The sequence below is a fragment of the Sarcophilus harrisii genome, chromosome 4 (genome assembly GCF_902635505.1).
Source record: "Sarcophilus harrisii chromosome 4, mSarHar1.11, whole genome shotgun sequence".
NCBI lineage: Eukaryota > Metazoa > Chordata > Mammalia > Dasyuromorphia > Dasyuridae > Sarcophilus > Sarcophilus harrisii.
Window position 1 is genome coordinate 114,676,743 of NC_045429.1, and position 13,081 is coordinate 114,689,823.

The window sequence follows — 13,081 nt, forward strand, 5'->3', positions numbered from 1 at the left end:
AATTGTGGTTCATATTTAATATATTAGATTACTTGCCATCTAGGTGAGGGGGAAACGAAAAAAAATTGGAACACAAGGTTTTGTAAAGGTGAATGTTCAAATTTATCTATGCATATATTTTGAAAATTAAAAAAACTTTAATTAAAAAATAATTCTTCTAGTAAAAATATCATGGAAGAATTCCTTCTTATTAAATTATATCCATGAATAAAAAAAGGAAAATAGTGGTAAACATTTCCCTAGTTCCTGGAGCCAATTTTTTTTTTAATTTCATGATCTCTAGAAATGTCACCAGCCTTGTGTTAAAATTTTGACCTAATTGTATGTATTAACTATATTATATGCATTTTCTGTTTCTTCTTCAAGTATAAATTCCCTTTGGTCAATTTGACAAATTGTTCCCCTGTCCCCCTCCATTCAATAAGCATTCATTAAGCACTTACCTGGTATCAGATTTTGATCTGGCATGAGAGAGACAAAGATAAAACCAAGCAACCCTCACCTTCAGGGGCTGTACATTTTCTTAAGTTAAATATGGTCTTCCTGATTCATATGAGTGTCACTTCTTCACTCATTAGGAACCCAACTTTCTGGAGTCACATATCCTGTGCTGGAAAAATCAAACCTTAGTCTTTAGCACAGTGTTTGGCTAGCAGGGGAAATGCCAGGATTAGGAACGTTGTTTTTGAGTTCATCCATTGCCTTCTGGCTGTTTTGAATCCTGGGAGTTTTCCACTTGTTCTCCTGGGCACCTGGGGCATTTAGAAATTAAGATACTTGTCCAGGATCAGACATTCACTTCCCTTAATATATAAAAGTTCCTATAGTTCATTCCCATTTCATGAAATACATTGTAGTAGTCTAGAAAGTGCCTTGGACTCTGAGTCAGAAAATAGCTTAACTTTACTGAACCTCAGTTTCCTATTGTAAAATGGGGTCCTGTAGGACTTGTGTTATAGGGTTGTTGTAAATATCTCAAAAAGTAACATAAAAGGCAAGCTTTAAAAAAAAGTCCAACCATTTTTGGATCTTCTTACCTTGTCTTACCATAATTGGAAGAAGAGATAAAAAAAGAAAAAAAATTCATTCATTCACCTTCTTCCCTGAAACTTTAGAATCACTAGAAATAAATTTCCACATCTAATAATGCCTCACAACGTATTTTCCTCTTAATACCTCACTTTATTTTTTCCAATTAAGTGTAAAGATAGTTTTCAACATTTACTTTTATAAGATTTTGAGTTCCAATTTTTTTCCCTCCCCTAACTCTCTCAAAGCATTCTGATATAGGTTATACATGTACAATCATATTAAACATATTTCCACATTAGTCATGTGAAAGAAGAATCAGAACAAAAGGGGAATATCATGAGAAAGAAAAGTGAAAATAATATACTTCAATCAGCATTCAGACTCCATAGTTCTTTCTCTAGATGTGCTTAGCATTTTCCATGATGAGTCTTTTGGAATTATCTTAGATCATTATATTTATTAGGAGAGCTAAGCCTATTAAAGTTGATGATTATAAAATATTGCTATTAGCGTGTACAGTGTTCTCCTGGTTCTGCTCATTTCACTCAGCATCAGTTCATATAAATCTTTAGAGTTTTTTTTTAAACTCAGCCTGCTCATCATTTCTTATAGTACAATAGAATTCCATTACATTCACATACCACAATTTGTTCAGCCATTTCCCTAATTGATGGGCATCTCTTCAATTTTCATTTCTTTGCCAGCACAAAAAGACTTGTTATAAATACTTTTGAACACATAGGTCCTTTTCCCTTTTTTATGATTTTTTTGGGATGCAGATCTAGTAGTGATATTGCTGGGTCAAAGGAATAACTCACAATATTGTTATGAGGCACAAATAAAGAGCATGTTAAGTACATTGTAAAAATCAGCTACATGTATATTTATATGTTTTTATTGCTTTTTTTCTGATGAGCTCCTCTGGCAAGATTAGATAGTGATTCGTGATCTTTATTAAGTATTAACAGACTCTCCATCCCTTCTTGGAATCCTGGCCCTGGAATGTGGCATCTTTTGTTTGTCATGTAGCCATGTCAGTTCTATGGGGTTGGGAATAAGTGTGCCTCAGTACCTTTTAGCAGGAATTTATTACCAGTTACTGTGTATTTGAAGCTCTGAGGCCATTAATGGGATTGTGAGATTTTAAAGGCTGTGCATCTAGGTGGTACAGGGAATAGAGTGCTGGACCAGGAGTCAGGAAAACCTGAGTTTAAACCTGACTTCAGACACTTGCTAACTGTATAACCCTGGACAAGACAGGCAAAATACTTAACCTCTGTTGATGAGTTTCCTCATCTTTAAAAAAAAAAGGCAATAATATGATACTCACTTTTCAGGGATGTTGGCCAGCATTGTATCAAATGAGATAATGTTTATTAAGTGCTTTGTAAACATTAAAATATTATATAAATGCTATTATTGTTATCCTCCATATTATTGTAGAGATCATATTAGAAAAATAAGGCCATAGATTTAAATTAGCAAGGGACTCAGAGGTCATGTAATCTAATGCCTTCATTTTGCAGATGACTGATTAAGCTTAGACCAGAGAAATGAAGTAATTTGCAAATTAATGTCATAGAAGAAGCAGAACTAGTATCTAAACCCAGAGCCCCTGACTCCAGATCCAGTTGTTCATTCTATTACATACTTCTAGTTCTTCAGAAATTCCAGGTTTACTGTTTATGGAAAGATCTTACTACTTTCTATAGAGATAAATCCGAAGAGACTATAGCTGTCTTCTTTTTCATATTCTATTCTGTTGTTATTCAGTTGTTTCAGCCATGTCTAACTCTTTGTGACTCCATTTGATTTTTTTTTTTTTTTTGGCAAAGACATTGAAGTAATTTGCTATTTCCTTCTTCATCTCATTTTACAAATGAGGTAACTGAGGCAAACTTAGTGAGTTGCCCATGTCACACAGCTAGGAAGTATTTGAGGCCAGATTTGAACTCAGAAAGATTAGTTCACTGAGTCATAAGTATAAGACATTTAGACTGATCAAGATTTTTACATACCTACATGAAATAAGGAGTAAATGAAACCATGTATGGTAAACTCATAACTTGTATTTTGGACTTTAAATGAATAAGACTATGTAGAAATACAGAACTGCCTTCATTGTTCATTAAGTATAGGTGCTTTGTTCCCCAAACTGTCCTGCCTTGTTATTATCATGAGCTGTTTTCATGAAAGCACAATGCTAGATGAAACAATAGCTGAAGAAGTATTATTAGGAAAGGGAGTTGAAGAGCCATCTTGAGGGGAAGAAGGAATGGCATATTATTTTTAGCATATTAGAAAACAACATTAGTTGAGATGGTTTTATGTAGATTTTGTAATTATCCTAGTAACTATTCCTCTTCTCTACTCAACTCTATGCTACTTGAGAGCAAAAGCCATGCCTTAAGTTTGTATCTTTCCATTAATTAGCACTGCACTTTGTACACAGTTAGTACTTTATAACTGTTGAATAAAATTTCCTTGAATTCTGACAGTTTAGATTTTTACCTGTTTCTTCATGTTGTTTTCCATTGTCTGAATCAGGAAATCAGGGCTAAAGTAAGAATGAATTATCCGAGATTTTTATTTTTATTTACTTTTTGCTTATTTTGATTTCACTCAACACAAATCATACTTTGAACACTGACCATAGGTTAGCTACTGTTCTGTATGTAGGAAGGCAATATGGAAGATTAGGGGCCACTTGGGGTTTATTGTGGGGAAAGGATCAAAATTAAGAATTGAAAGATAAGCTTAAAAGGACTGAGGAAATATTTGTTTATCAGGAGTGAGGAGAGTGGTAAGTAGGGGTATCAGAAAAGGTTAGGGTCAAGAACCTGATGACTTGTGATCAATAACCCAGTGTTGGGGTTGTAGGGAACAATATGGACAGCTCTCATTCCAGAAAGGGAAAAAACTACTTCTTGGAGAAAGGCAGAGGAAAAATCTCCATCCCTCCAAGTCTTGCTGGATGGATGAGTGATGCTCAAGTCATTAAATCCCTACCCTGCCCATCTAGGCCCCTGAGTAGGGGGAGTGGGCCTCAAAAGTCCCAGCAGTATTCTGACAGGCCTGTTTTGGTCCTCCCGCACTGAGCATCCAGAAAGCTTTCCAGAGGGTTAGGGCAGGGTCAAAGAAGTGGGCCAAAAGCAATTAGCAGAGAGGGTTTAAAAAAAATTCTTTTCAAATACTGAAACATCAGACAGGTTGTTCAAGTTTCTCAGACAGGCAGGGGGCTTCTGACCCTAAAGCAAATGACAGCAGGGGAAAGCAGCAACCCAAATGTTGAAAGTGGTAGACAGTCATTCAGTCAACAATATTTATTGAGTCCCCACTGTGCACTGAGCTTGGAACTGGGCTGGAGGGTAGGTTGGCTGTTGTCTCAGCATGTGCATCCCACCATTGCAACAGGACCCAGGCAGGAAGTTGCTAGCCTCTGGCAGAACTGCACAGCAGTCATTCCACCTTATGTATAAACTGCTTCTACTCATAAAATAAAGGGGTGGGAAGAAATCTGGGTTTGTGTTATCAAGGAGTTGAAATCTAAACAAGGCTAAATGGTTATAATAGCCAGAGGGGGAGAGGGCCCTTTGCCAGAATATAGAGAACATAACAACTGCACTTAATAACAATCAAGCTACTCCTGTAAATATTTGCCTATAAGGGCTTCAAAAACTCCAAAGCCCATGACAGGCCATTTGGGTGATTTGCTTACAAAGTGGGGGGGAAATTGACCTGTTGGTCTTAGGCGGCCATAATAAGAGAGAGTATGGGCACAAGACCAGAAAGAAAGAGAAAAACCCTCCAAAGTTTAATAAACACAAAAGAGAATAAAAATAAATCTCCAGAGCTTTTATTTACAAACCTTGATGGAAGGAGAAGATAGAAGCTTATGGTGTGTGAGGAAAGGATTGTGTTTGTCCATGTGCTGCTGGCCAGTAAGGTTCCATTGAGAGAAGAGAAGAGAGAGGGGGAAAATAAAAGACAAGACTTGTTTACTTTTCCTGACAACAGGAAACATATTAAATTAGTTCCACTGCTTAAAGATGCTCTTTCAAAGAACACTTGCAGCTTCTGCTGTCTAATAGTGAGAAGCCCTACACTGCTGCAAAGGCTGCTCCTTCACCGAGGGACAGTTTCTCAAACAAACTTCAGCTAGCACATATGATATGTCGCATATGTCCTGTGGCATTGCCCTGTCTATTCCCTGGCTCCCTGCCTGATATCATAGCCTTCTCCATCCCTGAGCTGGCCCAGTTGGGACATAGACTCAGCACCAGAATGTAAGGGATGAGAAGAAAGGATAAGAAGGACCAGTGTTACTGAGTCACCTGGATCCGGGTCTTTTCAGCAATAATAGCAGCAGGCCTTTATAGAATGCTGTGTCAGCTAGTCACCAGCTGTATGATGTTATGCAAGTTACTTAACTTTCCTAAGTTCACTTTCCTCATCTGTAAAACAGGAATATTTAAAGCATCTGCCCTGCAGGGTTGTGAGGATCAAATGAAATGTTTGTAAAATATGAATTCATATAAAAATATCTATTCTTACCCACATGATCTGGGATATTCAGATATGAAGTAGCATAATAATAATGGTAAAAAATAATAACAGCAGCTTCTCTTTATAGAGTGATTTAAGATTTTGTGTAGCACTTTACAAATATGATCTCATTTGATCCTAAAAACAACCCTATGAGGTAAGTGCTATTTATTATTACTATTTTACAAAGGTTAAATGACTCACCTAGTCTGAGTCTGAGGTCAGATTTGAACTCAGCTCTTCAGATTCCAGGTGTTGAGGTTCTGAATAACGGGGGGAGATTGGCAGAGAAAGCCTGAAGTACTGATAAGATTATAATACTCTCTGAGGCAAGCAGGGAAGGGGATTCCATGAGGGTCATCTCATCCTTACATTCCCACCCTTATAGAGGTCTTAGGAAACCCCAATCTACAATATCCAATCAGAAAGCCAAGTTATAACGTCAAATCCCTGAGGTTAAATTTCCCCTATAAATCTATCCATGGCCTATCCCAACTTTGTTGAATCCCTTTTGGGTTAGTCCGCCATGATATTCTACTTCATGGTGTCTCCTTAAACTAGCTAACTAACTCTTTTAGGGTGCTAAACTTCTGTCTGAATTTAGCTTGCCAGTCAGTAGCATATTACCACCTCATGGCATATTCTCTTTCTCTTGGTTATTTGTTTAGGGAACTTGTCTTTTTCTTTTTTAATTGTTAAAACTTCCTTTCTTGATAACTATATGCTCTCTCAAATCTATTTCATATTTACTACTCCAAGTGTCTATTTTACCTTTACATTTTGTCTGTAATCTCTTCTCATATATAAAGATACTTTTTTGCAAGGAGAAAGTCATCGTGAATTCTTCACATATGAATTGCTACTGAACACCAACATTTGATGGTAAACCTCATCATTTGGTGTAAGACCTCATCACAGACCCAACTCTCTGACCAGTGTACATCCCACTTGCCCAGAATCACAGAGCTCTTATGTATTTTGTCTGTCTATCAATCTATCTGTCCATCCATCTCTCTATTTGTCTATCTACTTATCTCTCTCTATTTTTCTACCTCTTTCTTTAGCTAGTTATCTCTTTACTTATCTGTCCCTTCCTATCTACCTACCTCTCTCCTCATCTATAAACCTCTTTCTCTCTGTACTCTGTCTCTATGATTCTACAACTCTTTCCCTTCCCCCATCCCCACACTTTCCCTCTTTTCCTCCCCTTCTATCTACTTGAGAGATTTGTTTAGAATAAGGAATAGAAAACTGCTCTGAATCAGGAATCTGGAAATTCAAGAGCTGCTCTTAACATGAACTAGCTGGGTGGCTTTGGACAAATCACTTAAGTTTTCAGTGCCGCTTTCAAGTGTTCAGGCAACTGACTAAGACTCTAAGTTGCAGAACAGATCTTAATCTGCGCCACTAAAATGGATATCCTTATGAGGACCTCTCTGTTCTTCAAAGTCCCCTATATAATCAAATAAACAGTTATTCATCGATTCATTTAGTGCAGACTTGTGATTTCATGGGTATATATGAACTAACAATTGAAAAATTGGTGTAGATCAGCAATTCAGCTGTAACTTAGAGCATTAGAAAGTTGCCTGGAGGTCCTGAGTGTCCGGTTTTAGTTGTAGAACTTGGACCCAGCTCTTCCTAAATCTGATCTTTCATCTGCTACACACCATACTCGCTTTGTTGTTTAGTTGATTTCAATTGAGTCTGACTCTTCATGATCCCATTTGGGGTTTTTTAGGCAAAGATATTTGAGAGGTTTACTATTTTCCTCTCCAGCTCATTTAACAGGTGAGAAAATTGAGACAAGCAGGGTTAAGTAACTTATCCAAGGTGACACAGTACTCTATTCACTGAGCCACCTAGCTATTATAATAAACTAAGAAATTAATAAGCATTTTATCTCTATTTTGTTGACGATGAAATCTGTTACCAAAAGAGATTAAGGGGCTTGCTTAAGTTCACAGAGCTAGGTATCTGGATTTTTTTAAAAAAGTAATTCATGTGTGTTTAAAAGTTTAAGAAGGAAATCAACATCTATTGAGTTCCCATTATATACAGAGTATTGGTATAGATACACTGTGAGAAATAATAAAAGAGAACTTCTTACCTCTTCCTTAAATAGTCTTAGATTGTAGACTGAATAGTCCACAAAATTATTCCTCTGGACATTGGCCAGATTATTAATGTTCCTAAAATGCTCACAATAATGAAACTAATACTCCAGATGGGCTTTGACAAGAGTAAAAAGGTTTTTGTCTCATTTGTAAACTGGACACGTCTAAAATTGAGTCTAAATGAATATGTTATAAACTATGTATATAAATACTTAATGGATGCAAAATAATAAAGTAATAGGAAATAGGGTTCATAGGGAAAACAGAACCTGAGCTTAAAGTGAGGTTTTATAGAAAGAAGGAGCATGTCTCAGAAGATAGCAGGGAATGTTACCTATGAAATCATAGGTATGAGATGGAAAGAGTAGCATGGGATAACAGGAGAGGAACTGATCTAGGAGTCAGCAACACTTGGGTTCCAGAACAAAGGAGGACTTATATTGGCTATATTACTTTAGGCAAATCACTTAACTACTCATTACCCCAGGCAACTTTCTAACTCTGTGTGTGTGTGTGTGTGTGTGTGTGTGTGTGTGTGTATGTGTGTGTGTTTGAGAAAGGACCAAAATACTGAAACCAGAAAAAGATGCAATATACGGGCCTGGATAATATTGAACATTTTGATGCCAAACTTTCAAGGAAAAAAATACACAGGGCAAACTGCTTGCCATTACAAAGCTATTTTCTTGGCACTTTCAATTAAATTGTATGCAAGCCTGACAGCCATTGCTAGCCATCAACTGTGGTGCACTTGTTGTAGTTCATAAGTGTCTAGGATTTTCCACTACTTTTTCAGCTTTTAAAGGACAGGGTTAACTGCATGCCCTCAAATAGAGTTCAAAATGGTTTGTTAATCTCTATTAATCTGTTATTCCCATAATCAAATGCACATGCTTATTTTTCCTGGTTAAATTGTTAATAGTATTAAATTGGCAAATGGAACCCAAACCAAGCTGCAGATATTTTCCTTATGGTGTCTCTAGGGCTATCTTGTGCTGTGGTCTTTTGGGGAGAACAATGAATATTATCATTCTCAGTGACTCCCTTAACTTTTTACAGATGCCATCCCGCCCACTTTGTACAGGCCCTACTTTAGAATTGTCAGATTTGATGTCTCAGCAATGGAGAAGAATGCTTCCAACTTGGTGAAGGCAGAGTTCAGGGTCTTTCGGCTGCAGAATCCTAAGGCCCGGGTGTCTGAGCAACGGATTGAGCTCTATCAGGTAAATTGTCTGGGATAGTTGGGATGATTTGTAAACTAATGGGAGAATTCTTTCTTCAACTTTGTTTTTTTTTTTTTACCCAATTTGGCCATCACATCAACTGCATAATACATGAGTTTTTATACTGTAGTATTGGGAAGTAGCATAGAGTGGTAGACTTTGTAGACAAAAGACCCAAGTCCAAATTGTATAAATGACATTAAAAAAAAGTGAAAAAAGAAAAGGAAGAAAGGAAAAAAGGGAGGAAGAAAAGAAGGAAGGAAGGAAGGAAGGAAGGAAGGAAGGAAGGAAGGAAGGAAGGAAGGAAGGAAGGAAGGAAGGAAGGAAGGAAGGAAAGGAGGGAGGGAGGGAGGAGAGAAAGGGAGGAAAAAAAATAATGCTTATGGCCTGTGTAATCTTGGGAAAGTTATTTTTTCTTCCTCTGTCAAATGAAGATTTGGACTCGATGTCCTCTTATGTAGTCATATCGTGACAGAGATGTCTTTTATGAAGCTTTGGATGAAGAGGTTTTTCATCATGAAGTGAACCAAATGTTTCTATAAAAGAGCAGTGGTCAGGGATTCAAAAAACTTGGATCCTAGTTGTAATTCTGCTGCTTATTAATTAGTTTTACTTTCTGTTCTATTTTCCTTAACTTTAAAATGGTAAAAATAATACTTGTCCTGATTATTGAGTACTTGGGAGAATCAGATAAAATAACATGTCTTAATAGCAAAATGAAAATACTTTTTAAACTGCAAAACGATCTATGTGTTTCTCTTTATTATTATTATTATTCTATCCCTTGAGGGGATACAACAGAATGATAGTTCTCTAGGCGAGGTACCTTCCTATTCTGTAATTTTTTTCCAGACATAATCCTTGATCTAAGAGGAATCTCATCCCCAAATCAGGAGGAATATGAGCAGGGAACCAGAGAAATAAAAACTATTTGAAGGGGAGAGAGAGGGCAATGGCTGGTTCTATAAGGAGATCAATCACTTAGTCAATCAGCAAGCATGGAATGTCTGCCTACAGAGATACAAATGCAAAACTGATATAAGAAAAGTAAAGGGATTGAAAAGGGAGGAAAGATGGAGGGGAGAGGAGGGAAGTGAGGAGGAAATTTGGGATCAAGAGGAGACATGGGGGTGAAGGACAAAGAAAATGGATAGAGAGGAAGTAAAGAAGAAAGGAGAGTGGACCAGAAGGAGAAAGACTTCTTTTTCTTTTGGAGGTATACAAATCTTCACCATCACCCATTCTAATATCTGATACCCTGAAATACATTTTTATGTTTACTTTGGTAAAAAAAAAGTTTCTGACAAGAAAATATATAATTTGAATGCATCCACTTCATTTCTGGATATACTTGCTCATTGTACCTTTATGCATTATGACTCTGAACCTTTAAAAGTGCCCATAGAAATTCCCTTTTGATGTGTTGTGCTGGCAAAACAACGTTGAAGTCTTTCATCAGTGGGAAGGTAGCTGCTCCGAGGATTTCTCCCATAAGATAACAGGGTAGAATTGGTCAGCTGCTGTAGCAGGTGTATTTTGTGATGATGATGGTGATGTAATTAATAATAGTTGACATTTATGTAGCTCTTCAAAGTTTTAAGAGCTCTTTCTATGCATGAAACCATTCGGTGCTCACAACAACCCTGTAGGGAGGGGAGCTACTATCATCATCATTATTATTAATCCATTTTTATGAGTAAGAAAACAAAAATTCAGAAAAGTTCAATGGGAAAACAGCTTGTAGGTTTCAAAAAGCATGAAATCTTCCTGACTCCAAATCCACTATGTTATCCATCATACCAAATCATCTCTCATCATTAAAGCAGAATGTAAAGAAAAGGGGAGCAGTTTGTTTTATTTGTGGTGACGCAATTGAGGTTAATAAAGGATTTGTCCAGAATCACACAGCTAATAAGTGGAAAGTGTTTGAGATCAAATTTGAATTCAGAATCTCCTGACTTCAGGGCTGATACTCTATCCCTTATGCCATCTAGTTGGCTAGTTTTTAAAAACTAGCAATAAATCTTCATTTGACAACTTTTTGACTGTAATTTATGTTAATTTAAATGGGCAAGAACACTGCTTTATCTAAGGGAAAACAATTTGTCAGAGACCATTGATTCTGTTTATATGTTAGCAGAATTTGGATACAAATGGTTTTCAATCAGTAATGTACATTCAAATCGTTGGTGGACTGAGTGCAAAGGTTTTCTTCTGTTCTTTAAAGTAGATTCCAAAGGATTTTTATTTGGTAACACTTTGTAAACCTGGCAGCACTTTGTTCTTGCTAATGTACATTCTTGAAAATGATAGAATTTAATTTCTTTAAAAACATTAAAAATTGTGAATTCAATCTGATTCCCCATAATCTTTACTAGATACAATAAATGTTTGTCCTCCTTTTTTCTCAGTATTAGTGGGAGAAGGGAAATTAGAATAGATAACAAAAGAACTGTTGGAAGAAAAAAATAAACATCTCAGATATTATTTAGTGCACGTCTACCCTTTTTTCCCCATTTTGTAGAGGATGAAAATGGGGTTAAGTGAAAGGAGGGTTTAGTGACTTGTCCAAAATTAGAACACTAGTGAACATTCCATGAGATTATATAGTCATGAACAATTACTATGATAAACATAGACTTGTATAAGTATTGACTATTGAAGTCTGCTTTACTCCTAAACTTTATTTCATTTTTTTGAGGGTGAATAAATCAGTTGAGAATAATAAAATGAATATAATAGGCTGTTTTTTGGGATAGTGAGTGAGTCTCTCATCCCTGGAAGTATTCAAGCAAAGGCTGGATGACCACTTACTGTGATTATTATACAGAAAGAGGAATTCTGGCACCAAGTGAGAGGTTGCACTAGAAGGTCTGTCAACCCCTTTTTAGGTTCTATGATTTTCTGTCTCTGAGAGTGATTAACTATTTCAGAAGAACTCAGATATTGCTGTTTGTACTCCTTATTTGTCCTTAAGTGTTGATGCATTTCCATTTGCCCAGTTGGAGACATCATCAGACAAGCTCCCAAATCTATGCTGATTAGGTCTCTTTGATGTCAACGATAGCTAACATTCACATAAAGTTTTAAGGTTTGCACACATGTGATCTCATTTGATCCTCATTACAGCCTTGTGAGGGAGGTGCTATCATTGTTTCCATTTTTTTCAGATGAAGAAAATGAGGCAGACAGACAGCAATAAGTGACTTTTTCACACAACTTAAATTCATGCCCCTTAACTACAAATTTGATGTTCTTCTTATTGCCTCATGCTTCCTCCTATGCTTTGGGTTCAAGGTTCTCCCATGTCAAATCCCATCATTAAAATTAGAATATGGACCTAGATAGAATCATATCATTTTTAATGACTTTTCATGTTTTTCTTCAAAGTACTTGGTTAGTTAAATAATACTATCTTATCACACTTGCACAGGGATTGCCATCTCTTCCCTCCCTGTGAGAGAGACCTTAGAAGTAGAAACTTCTATTGAAAGACACATTTAGTTTGGCAGAAAACCTTGGGACTTGGATTCTACTCTCTCAGCTTTCCTATAGAATTCTGTCAACACTCTGGAGAGGGGGAAGATCCCAGAGCTGCCTTTCTCTGCCCCCTGCTATACTAATCATCACTGAAGACCATATATTTATTTGATCCCAGTATGATTTCAAGTGTACACCAAGATTTAGGACAATATTAGAGGGATAAAATCTTTTTTTACAGAGGGAAAGAAAAAAACAACATTAACTAAGAAAGTTTTGCCAGCTACGAATAGCCCTAGCAATGTTTTTAAAGATTTATACCAAATGCAACCTTTATTGGAATTTGATCAGATAAAGCTCCAATGATTTGGGAATGCCTTTGAACCCACGGTATTTATCATAACTCTTGGCCACTTTAGAAGTCCAAGTACATCTTTCTTTGATTAAATTGCTCCTGTATTTGTGATTAAATCTTTTCCAGAATTACGGGTTTGGGAAAGGGAAATAGGAAAAGAGAATTCCCTTCTGAAGAAGCATTCCAGAAACAAGCCAGGGGCACCATCTTAAAAAAGGGGAAACACAGCAGCATCCAGTTAGCTAGCCTGTATACCATAAAAACTGTATCAGACTCACCATCTGGCCAGTTTAGTGGCACCATGTAAATACTCTACTGATAAAACCAGA

At 36.6% G+C, this 13,081-nt stretch overlaps 1 protein-coding gene across 1 annotated transcript in view; it reads left to right on the forward strand.

Moving 5' to 3' along the window:
* The window catches only part of TGFB2 (transforming growth factor beta 2), a 99,432-nt gene that overhangs the window by 58,784 nt on the left and 27,567 nt on the right, over positions 1–13,081 (forward strand). Inside the window, exon 2 of the mRNA XM_003767713.3 lies at positions 8,754–8,917. Coding sequence (XP_003767761.1) covers positions 8,754–8,917 — 164 coding nt within the window. The remainder of the gene's footprint in view (positions 1–8,753; positions 8,918–13,081) is intronic.